Genomic DNA, 3,236 nt, shown 5'->3' on the forward strand with positions numbered 1-3,236 from the left:
AAATAACGTCTCAAGCGTTGGGGTTAGCCTTATGATGCCATGTTTATCCTTAATTTTAAGATATCAACAGACTATTTTCTGCTCGCCTGTTGGAGAAAGAAGAAAACTCACAGGAAGAGAAATCACATTCCACTATTTACTCACACATTACGGGTCCCGTCCCTTTGAAGGTCTTGTTCAGAGAGCCTTAAAGTGAAAGAAAATGTTTTCCTATTACTTAATTCAATCAGAGCGCGAGGCGGGGGCTTCACGCGCCGCGCATTGGGCTCCTCTATGACAGAGTCGCCTTTGTTGCGTCTATCCGCCGCTGTCACACACTTTAATTCGACTCTCTTTCTCTCTCATTGAAAACCCTCCACAATGACATTCAATAAGGGCCGCAGAGTGAAAACCTGGTTATTTTTACATATTCTTTCCCCCCGACTCGGCAGGGGCCCGAGCAAAGGAATTAATCACTGCTCTTTAACAGCACTGCCTTCAGGCAATGACTTGTCCCTTTTTTGTGCCCAGAAATGACACATTAACCTTAAAATGGATATGCATAAACTTTACATTCAGCTGTTGCATTTATGTTTGCGCTCGACACTGTCAGGAGAGTAGCCACACAAGTGCAAAAGACATGTCACACAAATAATTAACCACAGATGCATACATAGAAAAATTAATATAAGAGTGCATGGCGTTTATTTAGGAAAAAAATAGGCAATGTACATGCAGCTACCTTCTTATAATCGCACCAGATACAGGCATAATGAACATTTAATTTTAAGGAAACGATGGTAAATTATTCTGTAATTTACTGATATTAAAATGCAATAAATACATTAACTCTTGTACATATTTCTCAAACTTTCTCCCTCTTGCCCTGGTTATACAGACACAATTATGACTATATATACATACCTAAAAGGCTGCTTAATGTCTAAGACAAAACTTGAATGCATACACTGGCTTTCCGATTGTGACAGGAGCGTTTTCTCTCGCAAATTTAAGCTGTGCTCTATGATAAAATGAGAGTGATGATAAAAGGGAGAATGGGCAGTGCCGCCTCTTGCGGCGTGGGTGGGGCTGACAAGAATAGACTACATTATGCAGTTCATTTAGTTAACAAGTGAAATAATGGGGAAGCGTGCAGTGGGAATGCCGAGAGAAAGGCACAAAACCCTATTGAGAGCTCTCGGCCGCTTACAGCGTAACCGTCACATGGCCGAACCGAGTCCACGGCGGCTATTTAAGGAGCGGCGCTGCGCCTTCAGCACCACTTCGCTGTCCACCGTCCTGAGGAGAACACGCTGACACAACCACGCGCAGGCTTCAACCTCTTCAAACCACACTGCAGAGCAACAAGTTTGCAAACATGCCGAGGTCTTTTCTCGTGGATTCCTTGATTTTAAGGGAGGCCAACGACAAAGGGAACGAGAACAACCCACCTTTATTCCCGTACGCCGTGCACTCGCCGCACCACCCGCACGGGCTGCCGGGCTCCTGCCACTCCAGGAAAGCCGGGCTGCTGTGCTTCTGTCCGCTGTGCATGACCGCGTCCCAGCTCCACCCGTCACCACCGACACTGCCGCTCCTCAAAGCGTCTTTTTCACCCTTCAGCTCACAGTACTGTCACTCAGCTCTGTCCAGACAACACTCTTCATCCAACAGCGTCAACCTCAGCCACGCACCGGGGATATACCAAGCTGCGTACTCAGTCCCAGACCCGCGACAGTTCCACTGCATCTCCATCGGTGAGTTAAGACTCATTTTACGCATGACTGAGTGGACAAACCACATTTCACTTGTTTTCATAATATCACCGTGCCTGACAATATCTCCTTATTTTTCCACAGAAAACAGCAACAGCAAACTTCAGAGCAGCAAGCGCATGCGCACGGCCTTCACCAGCACACAACTTTTGGAGCTGGAGCGAGAGTTCACCTCCAACATGTACCTCTCCAGACTGAGGCGCATCGAGATCGCCACATACCTGAACTTGTCCGAGAAACAGGTGAAAATCTGGTTCCAGAACCGCCGAGTGAAGCACAAAAAGGAGGGCAAGAGCAGCGGCCAAAGGACTGGATCACATAACTGCAAATGCTCGTCCCTGTCAACCGCGAGATGCTCGGAGGAAGAGGAGGATGACATTCCCATATCTCCCTCCTCGTCCGAAAAGGAGGACGTGGACCTGTCCGTCTCCCCCTGAACTCTCCCACTTGCCTCCCCTCTGAAAGATTTTGGTCCTCATGATTTTGAATACAGCCAAAAAAAAGACTGATCCACTTGTGTTCAGTCGTGTGTACATAGAAAGAGAATATTTAATCAGGGAATTGCCCTGAATTATTGTATAGCTGTATACATGTTGTACGCTTTGTATGTAGTTTTTTTCTGAAAACGGTCCATTTGTTGTTGCCAATCCGATGAGTATGGTAGGCATATTTGTAAAGACAAACCCAAAAAACAATAGCAACATTGTTTATTAGTATTTTGGGGGAGACAGTATTTTGTATACATACTGGTTAGACTCATTCTATGTGGATGGAACTGTGACTTCAAATGTGGAAAGCTGGAGAGAAATCCTCATCGCTGAGATCACTCTGAAATTATATCTTCAGTGTAATTGAAAAATATTTATTTATTTAAAAATGTTGATACTTAAATAAAAATATTTCTGAGCGGCAGACTACGTTGTGGTGTGAGTTAAATATTTTGGTCTTTGCGCACCACTGAGTGCGCACGGTGGCGCGCGTAAACTCCGGTTAGTAACAGCAGTTTGGGTATTAAATTGTGGATAAAAAATGTGTAGTGAGAAGACAGATTAAGCAAATAGTGGGTGATATTCCTTGTTGAACATGATAACATGAATTACATCACACACATGGCATCGCTGTATGTGGTAACGTGTGCAGGGCATTATTTCAGACGTAAGACTCATTTTCTTTTCAATTTAAAATATATTTTTCATATTATTTTATATAAAGGTGCAGCTGCTGTGCGCAAGGGGTGTTTGGTGTGTGATAAAAAGACAAAAAAAAAAAGATTCACAAGGTTCATGATTTTTGCTCAAAGAGACAAAAATAAATTGAAAAGTACATTTTATTGTGATATTCCCAGCCTGCACTGCACACCACAGACAAACCAAATATGCTCGTGTAACTAGAAGAAGCGCATCAGGCCACATGAGCTGAAATCCAGCCTGGGCGAGTAAATCAAATGCTCAATAATCTTTATCACTCAGAGGTGATAAAGAC

General features: G+C 43.9%; 1 protein-coding gene across 1 annotated transcript; it reads left to right on the top strand.

The window, feature by feature from the left end:
- Nucleotides 1-1,122: 1,122 nt before the first annotated feature.
- On the top strand, nucleotides 1,123-2,661 carry gsx1 (GS homeobox 1). The gene is made up of 2 exons (XM_050040606.1): nucleotides 1,123-1,736; nucleotides 1,839-2,661. Exons 1-2 carry the CDS (start codon nucleotides 1,358-1,360, stop codon nucleotides 2,189-2,191), a joined length of 732 nt encoding a protein of 243 aa, XP_049896563.1. The 5' UTR covers nucleotides 1,123-1,357; the 3' UTR covers nucleotides 2,192-2,661.
- Nucleotides 2,662-3,236: the final 575 nt, after the last annotated feature.

Source organism: Epinephelus moara, chromosome 3 (genome assembly GCF_006386435.1).
Source record: "Epinephelus moara isolate mb chromosome 3, YSFRI_EMoa_1.0, whole genome shotgun sequence".
Taxonomy (NCBI): domain Eukaryota; kingdom Metazoa; phylum Chordata; class Actinopteri; order Perciformes; family Serranidae; genus Epinephelus; species Epinephelus moara.

What these genes read in the sequence shown, in the direction of transcription:
- gsx1 (XM_050040606.1), top strand. Translation starts at nt 1,358, where the DNA reads ATGCCGAGGTCTTTTCTCGTGGATTCCTTGATTTTAAGGGAGGCCAAC. An exon ending in GTTCCACTGCATCTCCATCG is followed by an intron (nt 1,737 to 1,838) that starts GTGAGTTAAGAC and finishes ATTTTTCCACAG; the next exon opens with AAAACAGCAACAGCAAACTT.